This window comes from Salvelinus alpinus, chromosome 13 (genome assembly GCF_045679555.1).
Source record: "Salvelinus alpinus chromosome 13, SLU_Salpinus.1, whole genome shotgun sequence".
NCBI lineage: Eukaryota > Metazoa > Chordata > Actinopteri > Salmoniformes > Salmonidae > Salvelinus > Salvelinus alpinus.
In genome coordinates, this window is record NC_092098.1 from 5820358 (window position 1) to 5832846 (window position 12489).

The 12489-nt window shown below is 41.4% G+C and overlaps 1 protein-coding gene across 1 annotated transcript in view; it reads right to left on the minus strand.

Annotated features, from left to right (window-relative positions):
* Nucleotides 1-10726, minus strand: part of LOC139538032 (eukaryotic initiation factor 4A-I-like) — a 38739-nt gene extending 28013 nt beyond the window's left edge. The window contains exons 1-4 of the mRNA XM_071339947.1: nt 10609-10726; nt 1168-1225; nt 822-954; nt 52-191 (exon numbers count right to left, since the gene is read on the minus strand). Of these exons, the coding sequence (XP_071196048.1) occupies nt 52-191; nt 822-954; nt 1168-1225; nt 10609-10631 (354 nt within the window). The 5' untranslated portion in view covers nt 10632-10726. The remainder of the gene's footprint in view (nt 1-51; nt 192-821; nt 955-1167; nt 1226-10608) is intronic.
* Between the last annotated feature and the right edge of the window lie 1763 nt (nt 10727-12489).

Consider the following 12489-nt stretch of genomic DNA (forward strand, 5'->3'; position numbering starts at 1 on the left):
TGCATTCACAGTTAACTGTTTTTAGGGCAATTTAATGTTTGTGCAACCTGCCTGCTGAGCCAGCTCTCGGGTAGGAGCGAGGACCAGGGCCTGGGTGCCCTTCAGCTCGATATCAATCTGCTGGAGGATGGAGATGGCGAACGTGGCAGTCTTCCCTGTGCCGGACTGGGCCTGTGCAATGACATCATAACCTGGTGGAGAATGAAGGGTCGTATTCATTTGTTCACACCGTAGCCAAACATTTTGTAACAGAAAAGAAAAACAAGTGTTTCTTATTGGACAAATTCAGGTAGGTCCCTCCCTGTTTCATCCCATTTGGTTCCTAGTTGCTAAAACCAAGGATACGCTTTAAAGGCATTTGGGTCACTCTGTCTTGAAGCTTAGGAAATGTGTACGCTTAATCATTAACTTGCATGAAAATAATAAAAAATGTAAAGGCAAGATTGTGAACGTCTCCAAACCTGACCGGTAGGATACTCTGGAATAAAGGGCAGTATAGTATGATCTCTCAAGAAAACCTTATGTTCTACACAGGAATTAAGACGAATAAGTAATTAAATAAAGGTTAAATGTTTGTTTTTTTAAATACAATTTTTAAGTAAGTAAGTACAGATGCCCATGCAACTTCAGTCAGCGACAATTTAGGCTAGATCATCTTGAAGCAAAAAGCAATGTTCAAGAATCAACACATAATAGGCATTTTGGAACCTTAGCTTATACCCATCTTGAAAAAGGTCTGACTGAGACGTGAACAAAATAAACAACTTGCAGAGGTTATATCCTGTGTGTGTGAGTTTATATTTGAGGAAGCTTGTACTTACCCTTGATACAAGGGAGGATGGCCCTCTGCTGAATGGCAGAGGGTTTCTCAAAACCATAGGCATAGATTCCTCTCAGGAGAGTCTCACGCAGGGCCATCTCATCGAAGCTGTCCACGATCTCATTCCAGTTACTCTGTGGAGATTTTTTTTTCGTAGAACGCGGTCAGTATAAATAGCACGCCGGTACTATTTTTTTAGCCAGCGGAGACAGAAAACCAAGTGTGAGATACATGCATCTTTTCTTCCATTCCATTAGACAACATGCCATTCGATATTCAACAATGCAACCTGTCCTTTATCCAACATTTAACAAAGTGTAGCTTGACACACACACACAAACACTTACCTCAATGATGCCATCTGGCTCCATGCCCTCTGGGCCATTGTCTCTGTTGGAGAGGTCTCTGTAGGATAACGTTCAATGTTGATACATGTCATGTTGCATACATTTGCTAATTATAATGATATCTTGGGAAAAAACGAAATTTCTAAACAAAAATCTATAAGGGGTCTGCCAGAATGTGATTGGCTCATTACAATGATTGCATTGAGGCAGCCATGTTCAATAAACTTGCATATCGTTGCTGACGAACAGCAATGCAAAAGCTGGGGCACACACCTAACTTGCGTGATACATTCTGAGGACGAGGTGAAGCAAGAAGCTCCACTCCCTTCAATCTGTCAATGTGAAAATACAGCGATACGCAGACCAATTGGGGATTTTTTATGGAGGTCTATGAGTGTCAGATTTGGTCAACAACATTTTTTATTGCTAATTTGCTAAGTGAGGCTTATTTGATCTAATATAAGTTCCGTAATGTTTAGTTTGTTATGAACGTACTGATATAAGTGGACGCACATGGTATCTCCGCAACTTTGAGAAAAACTATGCCCTCTCATTGGCTAGAATTTTCCACCTGATCTCGCCTCCTTCTGCCTGACTTTCCGCCAACGACTCCCATTGTTAGGGCATAGATAAGACGGATCTTGTCATTACATAAAGCAGGGGTGCACAATTAGAATTCAAAGAGGTCCAGTGATTAACAACAGGTCCAAACCATTAAAATGTCTAATGTGCGCTATGTTTTGGGGGCATATGTAGTTCTTGTATATGTATAGCTAATAAACAAAGTACTACATTTCAATAACATTTCAACAATATTTATTGCACATTGTCAATGTAGACACATTAAACATGAGGTAAAAATAAATATGCAGAGTAATCATAAATAAAAGTAGGCCTATCACAAATGTTTTCACTTCAAGTAAAACAAGACTGCATCTAAACAAAAAAATAAGAGCGCCTGTTTCTGAAAAAAGTGCTTTGACTTTTGAACAAATAAGAAACCACAGGTTTAATATTTATCTTTATGACTCTCTCCCACTTCACTTCTCCATCTCTCTTCTTTAGTGAGAGAAATAGGCTTTTGCTTGCCCTGCCAGTCATTTGAACCTTGGCTGGAATGGAGTCAGTGCCATTCTCAAGCACATATGTAGGTGCTCATTGGTGAGTCTAGAACAGTACTTATTTTTAATGATGTTCATAGTGGAGAAAGAAGACTCACAACTGTATGTGGAGCCAAACATGTTCAAGGTGTGTAGTGCTACTTTGGTTAGACCAGGGAAAACAGTCTCAGACACGGCCTGCAGCCAGAAAGTGTCATGATCAGTTAGTTGAAAGTGCTCTCTTAGTGCAACATTTGCTTGCAGATCAATCAGTTCCATCTGTAGAGATCCAGCATGTGCCCACTTGAAGGTCTGTGTCACCTCCTTTGAAAATCCCCTGACATCTGTGATGAGGAATGGATTCTCAATTAGTAGAAGGAGCTGCTGTCCAAGGCTAAAGCTGTCAAAGCGATTTCTGAAGTTTCCAATCAGCTTATCAAGTCAACATGAGGAGAAACATCTCTCTCACCCTGAATCTGTTCCTGCACTTTTGAGAAGTGTGCAGTCTCCTTGAAGATCTTCATTGAACACTTCCAGTTTCCTCTGGAAGGAGAGGACAGATGTCATCAGATCACAAACTGAATTGTTCTCGCCCTGTAGTTTCACATTGAGCTCATTAAGGTGTGATGTTTACCAAAAAAGCAACAATATCCATTTTGCTCGTCTTGCAACAAAAGTGAAAACTGTGTTGCCTTCTGACTCTTGAGCTGTACTAGGAAAGCTGTTATATCCATTTGAATGGACCAAAAGCGTTTCAACACCCTGCCTTTACTGAGCCATCTTACGTTGTTGTGCAGCCATAGGTCATTTGCATTTGCCTCAACTTCTTTCAGGAATTCTCTCAGCAGGCGATGTTGATGAGACGAGGATGCCCTGAGGAAGTGAATGAGTTTCATCATTGTATTCATCACTTCAGCATACTCTTCTGACAGATTGGCGCAGAGGACAGACTGATGAATGATGCAGTGGTAAGCTGTGAGATCAGGGTTTTCCTCTTTCAGCCGTGCCACAGCTCCTCTCTCTCTTCCTGTCATGGCAGGGGCCCCGTCTGAGGTGATAGAGACCACTTGTTTTAGATCTATCCCCCTCTTTCTCAGCATGTCCTTTCTGGCCATGTATATGTCCTTTCCTCTTGTATGTGTCTCGAGTGGTGTTACACCTAACAGGTCTTCACAGAATTCCTTCTTCTCTGTGTGGTAAAATCTAACATACACCAGAAGCTGGGCATTATCACTCACATCAGTAGATCCATCAACAGCTAATGCTATGCATGGTGCACCCCGAATAGCTTCATTATGCTGCAATAATACATCCTCTGTTAGTATTTCACTCTTTCTTGCTGTTGTTGTACGTGACATTGGGATTTGCTTGGATCTTTTCACACAGCTCGTCTTTTTGTTTACCGTCAAGTAAAGTTTCAGCGACAGCATTCATGCACTCCATCGCCACTCCCCCGTCAGTAAAACGGATTTAGGTGTTGACCCAAAATCCAAGCTATTTTTAGTGAACATTCACTTGCACGTTGTTGGGCAGTGAATGCATGGGAGAGGACTCTGGTGAACCGATCATACTGGGCTTTGAGTTTGTTTATTTTGCGTGCCCTCACCTCAGACTGCTGTGGATATGTTTGCTCAGAAGATCTGTGCTTTGTCTCGTAGTGTCGCGTCACGTTGGCACTTTTTATTAGAGCCACGGTCTCTGAACATATCAGGCAGAGTGGTTGGACACTCGCTGCGGGAAGGATAAAGGCATATTTGTCTGTCCACTCCTCTTTGAAAGATCAATTTTCTGTATCGACTTTCCTGACTTTTGCGCACGCCATTCGATCATTTCTCCTCTCGCTTCCGCCTTTGCTTCTCTTGCGGTCTCTCTCTCTCTGACAACATCAGTCTCCTAACATGCATTGTAAACATTCGCTTTGATTGGCTGAGTTTCGTGAAGTGATTTAAATAACACACGCGGTTGGACAACACACAGTAGTGTGGGGAACTGTCTGGGACCTTACAATCTGCGCTGTATGTGTACATTGAAAAAAAGGGTTGCTTCATCAGTATTTAATTTAACAATTATTTATGAGAAATGTGTCGACGTCCAGATAGAACCTTCACTCGGAGGTCCGCCAATTGTGCACCTCTGATATAGAGTATCACTAGCTAGGTTGCCAAGCAATTTACGACTATCAGAAAATGTGCATTACATTTTTTTTGCATTTCCCCACCAGAGGTGTGTTTCCATCAGATAAAAGGCTTTGCGTGATGACGCAAAATAAGGTCTATAAATACATAGGCCTACCGGCAGGCTGGAAAATGGGGCTTGTCCATCTGCATTTACCCTATTGGAAACATCCTGATTATTATTATTATTCACAAAAAAATTGTTTAATATTAAAGTATTCTCATTGTAAATATTCTAACTTTTTAACCATAAATGGTAGAGACATGGGGTTTGGACTATTGTTTTTCTAACCTAATGTTCTATTGAGTGGGCATATTTTTCAAAACCTTGAATGAATTTACCATTTTATGGGTGAACACCCTACAAAGTATGTCACTGCCCTTCTAAGACACAAATGTACCTTTAAGAGCTCCGTTGGCCTAAAGGCCACTATGCAGATCCCTCCGTGACCGTTCGGGTGGAGTCCATTTTTTTGATTGGGTGGAGTCCATTTTTTGGAGCAGCGCAACTTTTGGTAACATGATACCCTAGCCGATCCATGTTTCCTAGACTCTTGTTCACAAGGGGGCGATAGCTTTGTTATTTTTTGGTCTTCTCATTTGTGGTGAAAGCAAGGAAGAGTCATCTTCCATTGTTAGTAGTAGTTAGCTGGCTTTAGCCTTTTCAGCTTCCCACATCTCAGATTTATAATTAAATAATATGACCTGGCAAATATTCGTATAGTTGTCAGTGTAACCTACAAAATTATCCTAGTTTGATATGCTGATGGTATGTATTCTCTCCCATATTAGCTAAAAATAGAATGTGATATTATGGTCACAGAGAAAGAAAAAAGCACACGGCAACAGCAGTTAGTAGCGTTTCATAATAGCCTGGAATCATTAGTTATTATTTCTAAACAAAATACCTTTTGGGGGGAATTCAAATAAGCAATAACCAATATTGTTTGGATTATTGTTTGAGCAGTTGCTGAGATTATATTGGGTTATCAATGCAAAATAGGCTACTTTGATGCATAACATACAGTTCAGATCAAGGACCAATGCGACTTGGCAATAATAGTAGCACTGGAAAGTTACATCCTGAATGATAAAGTATAGGCTTTGATGTACTTTGCCGGCAGCTACAGCAAAGATTGTAAACTCTTGCTACAGTTGCCTACACACTGCTGTTTGAGTTGAGCGCTGCGGTGTTGCGCATTAAAGACGACTTAATTCCCTTCATTTGAACATCGGAGTGTGAGCAATAATCATTCGTGACAGTTCAGTGCACAATGCGTAACAGAGGAAAATAAAACATTTCGGCTTCAGATCAAAATCGAAGTAAGCATACACTGATTAAAACACCTGTTTTTCTGAGCAATCTTTCAAATGATTAGGACATATAAACGCCTTTATCGGAGTTCCAGTTGTGTATTTGATTTGCACATGTTCTAGCACCAACTGAGCGAGCCTCCCTCTTTAGCGCGACGGAAGTGAGTTTGGACCAACTGAATGGCTGTTTCTCAATATGCATGACTGTGCTCCACTCTCCGAGTACGTTCTTGTGAGGACGAGTGTGGAGAACGCATGAAACATTACATTTGAAAAGGACTCTCACTCCCCCTACTGTATTACCTCACGCTGCACCTCCACATTCACTGAACCTTCTTCTATCCAGGACAACAATAAAGGAAAAACAAGATATACACAAAGCAAGGTAGATGTAATTTTTTTTGTGGGTAGCTAGCTACCAATTCTTCGTGGCTAACTAAGCCCTATTGACTTGACTAAGGCCTTAACCATTCACTGAACATTCTTCCAGCAATAGAGATTAAACAAGCGTTTTACTTCATAACTATCAGCTAGTTATTTGTGAATCATAATAATGTAGCTAAAATAATGGACCTAAAACTAATGTTATTCAAGGTAGATGGCTAGCTAACAATTATTCATGGCTATCTGGCTTGGTAACAGTAGTAGCTAGCCAGTTAGCCCTATTGATTTATTATGGGCTTGCAATATACGATAAGTAGGCAGGTAAACATGCCAAAATTAACACAGCAGATATTTATTAACATGTCAATATAAAATATTGTAGTCAGCCAATAGGGCTGTCTTGTTCAACCGGAAGTCGTCTGTACTTTCGACCAAACGATTGGTCAACATTTTTAAACAATAACTTTTCCATATATACAGTGCCTTCGGAAAGTACTCAGACACCTTGTCTTGTTACATGCTTATTCTAAAATGTATTAAATAGTTTCCCCCCCTCATCAATCTACACACAATACCCCATAATGACAAAGCAAAAACTGTTTTTTAGAATAATTTTTTTAAACAAAAATATAACATTTACATAAGTAAGTATTCAGACCTTTTACTCAGTACTTTGTTGAAGCACCTTTGGCAGCAATTACAGCTTTGAGTCTTCTTGGGTATGAACGCTACAAGCTTGGCACACCTGTATTTGGGGAGTTTCTCCCATTCTTCTCTGAAGATCCTCTCAAGGTTGGAAGGGGAGCATTATGCACAGCTATTTTCAGGTCTCTCCAGAGATGTTCCATCAGGTTCAAGTCCGGGCTCTGGCGGGCCACTCAAGGACATTCAGAGACTTGTCCAGAACCCACTCCTGAGCTTTATTGGTTGTGTGCTTAGGGTCATTCTCCTGTTGGAAGGTGAACCTTCGCCCAGTCTGAGGTCCTGCACGCTCAGGAGTAGGTTTTCATCAAGGATCTCTCTGTACTTTGCTCTGTTCATCTTTGCCTCGATCCTGACTAGTCTACCAGTCCCTGCCGCTGAAAAACACCCACACAGCATGATGCTGCCACCACCATGCTTCACAGTAGGGATGGTGCCAGGTTTCCTCCAGGCATAACGCTTAGCATTCAACCCAAAGAGTTCAGTCTTGGTTTCATCAAGAGAATCTTGTTTCTCATGGTCTAAGAGTCTTTAGGTGCCTTTTGGCAAACTCCAAGCGGGCTGCCTTTTACTGAGGAGTGACTTCTGTCTAGCCACTCTACCATAAAGGCCTGATTGGTGGAGTGCTGCAGAGATGGTTGTCCTTCTGGAAGGTTCTCCCATCTCCACAGAGGAACTCTAGAGCTCTGTCAGAGTGACCATAGGGTTCTTGGTCAGGGCCCTTCTACCCCAATTGCTCAGTTTGGCCGGCTGGCCAGCTCTAGGAAGAGTCTTGGTGGTTCCAAACTTCTTACATTTAAGAATTATGGAGGTCACTGTGTTCTTGGGGCCCTTCAATGCTGCAGAAATGTTTTGGTACCCTTCCCCAGATCTGTGACTCGACACAATCCTGTCTCGGAGCTCTACGGACAATTTCTTCGACCTCGTGGCTTGGTTTTTTGCTCTGACATGCACTGTCAACTGTGGGACCTTACATAGACAGGTGTGTTCCTTTCCAAATCATGACCAATAAATAGAATTTACCACAGGTGGACTCCAATCAAGTTGTAGAAACATCTCAAGGATGAGCAATGGAAACAGGATGCACCTGACCTCAATTTCAAGTATCATAGCAAAGGGTCTGAATACTTATTTAAATAAGGTATTTCAACAAAGAAATATATATAAATGTGCAAAAAAATCTAAACCTGTTTTCACTTTGTCATTTTGGGGTATTGTGTATAAATTGATGAGGAAATGTTATGTAATTCATTTTTGAATAAGGCTGTAACGTAACAAAATATGAAAAAAGTCAAGGATTCTCTGTTCTGATGAAACCAAGATTGTACTCGTTGGCCTGAAAGCCAAGTGTCACATCTGGAGGAAACCTGGCACCATCCCTATGGTGATGCATGGTGGTGGCAGCATCATGCTGTGGGGATGTTTTTGAGCGGCAGGGACTGGGAGACTAGTCAGGATCGAGGGAACAACGAACGGAGCGAAGTATAGAGACAGGACCTCAGACTGGGGCAAAGGTTCACCTTCCTACAGGACAACAACCTTAAGCACACAGCCAAGGCAATGCGGGAATGGCTTCGGGACAAGTCTCTGAATATCCTTGAGTGGCCCAGCCAGAGCCCGGACTTGAACACGATCAAACATCTCTGGAGAGACCTGAAAATAGCTGTGCAGCAACGCTCCCCATCCAATCTGACAGAGTTTGAGAGGATCTGCAGAGAAGAATGTGAGAAACTCCCAATGTATGATATAAGACTACACCGCTCACGTGATGTGCGCGAGTGTTGCAAAATAAATTTACACATACATGTTATTCAATAATTGCATCCAAACTGCTCCGTGCATCAACGAGCATCCGCGTTGCCAGGCACTCCAATAGAACTTGGTTCTATTTGTGATGCTTCATGCATTGCAAGTCCTGCTCCTCCCATCTCCTTATTGGTTTTTAGGAGCACATACCCACATGGGTGATTGAAATATTTACTGAGGTCCACACTCAAGTCCATTTGGGTGGTAATGCACATTAAAGTTTGTTGCCAACCGCCATATGAAGTCCAAAGAGAACTGAAGGAGGAGAGATTACTAGAAACTAACTTGGTTTACCCTTTTATCTGTGGATTAATTGTCGGAGTAGAGGACCTGGTGCATTTCAGGTAAAATAACATGCCAATGTTTATATCCCAGGACAAATTAGCTAGCAACAGCAAACTAGCTAAATTGCCATGAATGTTTAATGCTTATCGACCTGTCCCCAAATTAATATAGTTCGTTCGGAGTTCGTTTTGATATTTCAACCTGTGTGTCCTGATCGCGTCTGGTGTGGATGGACAAACACAACATGCGCGCGATGGAAGTAGTTTTCACATACAAACTTTGTCTAAACTCAATCAAATATGCTACCCAAAAATAGCATGGTCGCTGTGGTAGAACGTTTATTTGCACCGGCATCCATCATGAAAATCTGTCCATGTAAATAGGATTGTTAGGGAAATCGTTTGTGCAAAGCATGTAAACGTTTTAATCGAAATATTATATTAATCCGACTATCCACAATAATCTCATTGTGTGCATGTAACCGTACACAGTGACAGAACCATAACCCCTGAAATGCACATACACATGGTTATTCTAGCAACAATTGTGAAAGAAAACGTTTCCACCGCAATTCGTCACATGATACATTTTACAGACACAAACATATTGGTAGTCTGTCGACATTTATAGCATTGTACCAACAACTTCCTGTTTCCATCACACTTATGTTTTTTTTATGACTTTACTCACATAAAAACTGGATGGAAACGTGTTTTCTGATACATTTGATCACGTCTTCCCAATGCAGACGATTTAGACACGCCCATACAAATACAGTTTATTGTGTTCAGAGGTTTTGAAGAGAACGGCACGAGTGGTCATTGTGGATAACAAAATTGGTGGGGGTTCGTTGGCCAGGCGTTAGTGGAAATTTAAACCCCTAGCCTACTACTAGTAGCTAGCTAGCAAAACGTCACTACTACACATTCAGCAGGGATAACCATACTAATTTAGCTGAAATTAGCCAAATACTAACAGTCAATTAAATGGCCTATCCGATAGCAAATCCTTCCATTTTGTACAAACTCGTACACATAACGTTAACATTTGGGGTAGATAAGAAATGTAACGTTAGCCAGCTAACGTTAGACACTAAATTATCTAGCAATTTAGCTCGAGTTTTGGGATTATTAGACAACGTCCGTTAGCTAATGTAGCTAAGCATGACTAAAGACACTCACTGGGGCAGAACATAATTTGTGCACGATTGCGGGGCTCGCTGGTGGTGAGACAGGCCACCATTTTCCCGCAACCTCTGTCTGGTGTTCGCCTGCCAAATTATAGCTAACGTTAGGTAACGGTAGCTAACTATTTTAGTTAACCGATTAGCAGTTCGCCTTCAAAGTCAGTCAATTCGTGAGCTGACCAGCAAATCAGTGTTTACAATTCATGGCACAATATTCGCTAACTAGCTAGTTAACATGTTATAACGTGATAAAATGTGCAAACGGCTTGGCGTTAGAGACATGTCTAGCAACTCCAACCAGACTACCAGAAGCTAGTTTACAGTTGCTAACGTTGCACTAAAACGACAGCACAAGGAAATCGCTAACGCAAGCTAGATAAAATTGCATGCTGCATTTTATAACGGGGGAAAAATCATGAATTCCTGGACTGACAGTGTTATTATATCAACGTATAACTGGTTATAATAAAAAAATTGCTGGGCTCTTTACCTCTCTTCATAATCTGCCGACATTGTCACAAAGGGCGAATACGCCGCAAAAATGTTTTAGGTACCACAACGTGATCTGGAAAGTACAGTTTTGATTGCAGAAGGGGACTATCGTTCAATGTTGGCCACACCCATTGTGATATTTTATTGGGTATGTAAGACGTCATTAAACTTGTGGTCTACGCCTTTTTCAACATAATAGGAGTGAAAGGACGCGTCTTTTCGTTCCACCCCTGCAACAACACCATTGAAGAAACACAAGGGGGAATTAATTCATCGAAGTTCTTAATTATGACGCAGTAGACATCATTTTGGCTCCGGCGAATGACAAAATACAGTGCTGCCAGTACTGAACCTGGCAAAAGATATTCAGGTGCTGAAAACAGTCATGTTCTGGCTAGATTTTTTTCTCCAGAATAATTAAATAAATATTTTAAAGCCACACCATGAGAGAGATGTGCATACTACCAAAGAATGGGTCACCAATAAAACCGAAAATGTGTCAGAAAGATCCGTGAATACATTTCATTATTTTGAATTCCTACTCAAAACAAGTGGAAAAACGGAAAACAACTTGTTTTCTAATTTATTGTGTCAAAATTGGAAATGTAATAACGAAAAATACATATATATTTTTTAAATTGTATATATATATATATATATATATGTAATCATTGTTGGTGATCAACATATATATATATCATTGGTGAGCTATATAAATATATGTATATATATATAAAACGACAGCATATATACAGTGGGGAGAACAAGTATTTGATACACTGCCGATTTTGCAGGTTCTCCTACTTACAAAGCATGTAGAGGTCTGTAATTTTTATCATAGGTACACTTCAACTGTGAGAGACGGAATCTAAAACAAAAATCTAGAAAATCACATTGTATGATTTTTAAGTAATTAATTTGCATTTTATTGCATGACATAAGTATTTGATCACCTACCAACCAGTAAGAATTCCGGCTCTCACAGACCTGTTAGTTTTTCTTTAAGAAGCCCTCCTGTTCTCCACTCACTACCTGTATTAACTGCACCTGTTTGAACTCGTTACCTGTATAAAAGACACCTGTCCACACACTCAATCAAACAGACTCCAACCTCTCCACAATGGCCAAGACCAAAGAGCTGTGTAAGGACATCAGGGATAGAATTGTAGCCCTGCACAAGTCTGGGATGGGCTACAGGACAATACGCAAGCAGCTTGGTGAGAAGGCAACAACTGTTGGCGCAATTATTAGAAAATGGAAGAAGTTCAAGATGACGGTCAATCACCCTCGGTCTGGGGCTCCATGCAAGATCTCACCTCGTGGGGCATCAATGATCATGAGGAAGATGAGGGATTAGCCCAAAACTACACGGCAGGACCTGGTCAATGACCTGAAGAGAGCTGGGACCACAGTCTCAAAGAAAACCATTAGTAACACACTACGCCGTCATGGATTAAAATCCTGCAGCGCACGCAAGGTCCCCCTGCTCAAGCCAGCGCATGTCCAGGCCCGTCTGAAGTTTGCCAATGACCATCTGGATGATCCAGAGGAGGAATGGGAGAAGGTCATGTGGTCTGATGAGACAAAAATAGAGCTTTTTGGTCTAAACTCCACTCGCCATGTTTGGAGGAAGAAGAAGGATGAGTACAACCCCAAGAACACCATCCCAACCGTGAAGCATGGAGGTGGAAACATCATTCTTTGGGGATGCTTTTCTGCAAAGGGGACAGGACGACTGCACCGTATTGAGGGAAGGATGGATGGGCCATGTATCGCGAGATCTTGGCCAATAACCTCCTTCCCTCAGTAAGAGCATTGAAGATGGGTCGTGGCTGGGTCTTCCAGCATGACAACGACGCGAAAAACACACAGTCAGGGC